We start from the raw sequence: 1,446 nt of genomic DNA on the forward strand, positions 1-1,446 counted from the left end.
TTTAAAATGTTACATTTACTCAGAGTAAACTTTTGATCTGTCATCTATGTTATATTACGAATAAAATATTGACGTTTGCCATCCCCACATCATTGCATTCAGTTTTTATTCACAATTTGTTTAGTGTCCCAACTTTTTTGGAATCCGGTTTGTATATTAGTCACAAGTTAGTGTAGTCTTTCTTTGCTTCAAAATTATTCTAATAATTTAGTCAATTATGTTTTTATTTGCAGTTGACAAGAATGGAGATGTATGCATTTCTATTTTGCACGAGCCTGGAGAAGATAAGTACGGCTATGAGAAACCAGAGGAGCGCTGGCTGCCCATCCACACTGTGGAGACCATCATGATTAGTGTTATCTCTATGCTGGCAGACCCAAACGGGGATTCACCGGCCAATGTGGACGCAGCAGTAAGTTGTTTTTAGGGTTTGAAGGTGCATTTGTGTTTAAAATAACATTCATACTTGGCATCTTTTATAAATCACAAAATTCATGAAATTACATTAAATGAATAAATATTAGCTGTACTGTGCTGTTTTTGGGTTCATTTGAAAAATATTTGAACAACCTATTGTGATAGTTGCAATATGACGTTGAACTGTGGTTTAATTGAAGTTTGATCAAGTGAACACTACAACTCGCACTGTGGGTCCTGTAAATTTTACTGTAATTGAATGAGCAGTGTAAACAATATTAAAAGAAGTACTTTTACAAAATGGAGATGGGTGATATAGTCTGTAAAGCAACTAAAATCTTCTTATCTATTTCCTCTCAACAGAAAGAGTGGAGGGAAGACAGACATGGAGCATTCAAAAGGAAAGTCGCCCGTTGTGTACGAAAAAGCCAAGAGACTGCGTTTGAGTGATATTTATCAAGAATCTAGCTTCATTGATGTTTTCAGGGCAAGTATATTTGACTTTTGCTTTTAAAACTACACACAACTAACTGTGATTGACTATATCTGCTCATAATAGATATTGTATTGTTTTTGTGGAAAATGTCTTACACATGTGAGTGTAAATTATTTGGACCCACCCCTAAATAATCAAATGTTTTATTAACACATGTTGATCCATTTTTACAGAAATTCCAATTATCTGGAGATCTGGTGACACAAAATTGTTGCAAGAATTTAATAAACTAATGTTTTTTTTAGACAGGTTCGTGGCATCACAAATTTTAAAGTATCTATACCGTTTATTTCACTTTAATCGTAGTTTAGATACAAAATTAAGCGTTGCTCCATGGAAGTAGTTAATAATTTGGTAAAATGAAAACAAAAGGTTAAATGCAGTTCAGGGATCAGTGAACCGTCTCAAGAAAAGTTTCACATCTTTGTGTCCCTTCCTAAACAGCAGCAGATTTTAACCTACTGTTTTCCACTGGAACCTTTTAGTTTGAGCACCTTTTTTTTTTTTAAGCACCAAAAACAACACATTAAATG

General features: G+C 33.8%; 1 protein-coding gene across 1 annotated transcript in view; it reads left to right on the plus strand.

Annotated features, from left to right (window-relative positions):
* The window catches only part of ube2g1a (ubiquitin-conjugating enzyme E2G 1a (UBC7 homolog, yeast)), a 22,217-nt gene that overhangs the window by 6,693 nt on the left and 14,078 nt on the right, over window positions 1-1,446 (plus strand). Inside the window, exons 4-5 of the mRNA XM_037687588.1 lie at window positions 234-412; window positions 781-904. Of these exons, the coding sequence (XP_037543516.1) occupies window positions 234-412; window positions 781-867 (266 nt within the window). The 3' untranslated portion in view covers window positions 868-904. The remainder of the gene's footprint in view (window positions 1-233; window positions 413-780; window positions 905-1,446) is intronic.

Source organism: Nematolebias whitei, chromosome 14 (genome assembly GCF_014905685.2).
Source record: "Nematolebias whitei isolate Nwh7 chromosome 14, NemWhi1, whole genome shotgun sequence".
Taxonomy (NCBI): domain Eukaryota; kingdom Metazoa; phylum Chordata; class Actinopteri; order Cyprinodontiformes; family Rivulidae; genus Nematolebias; species Nematolebias whitei.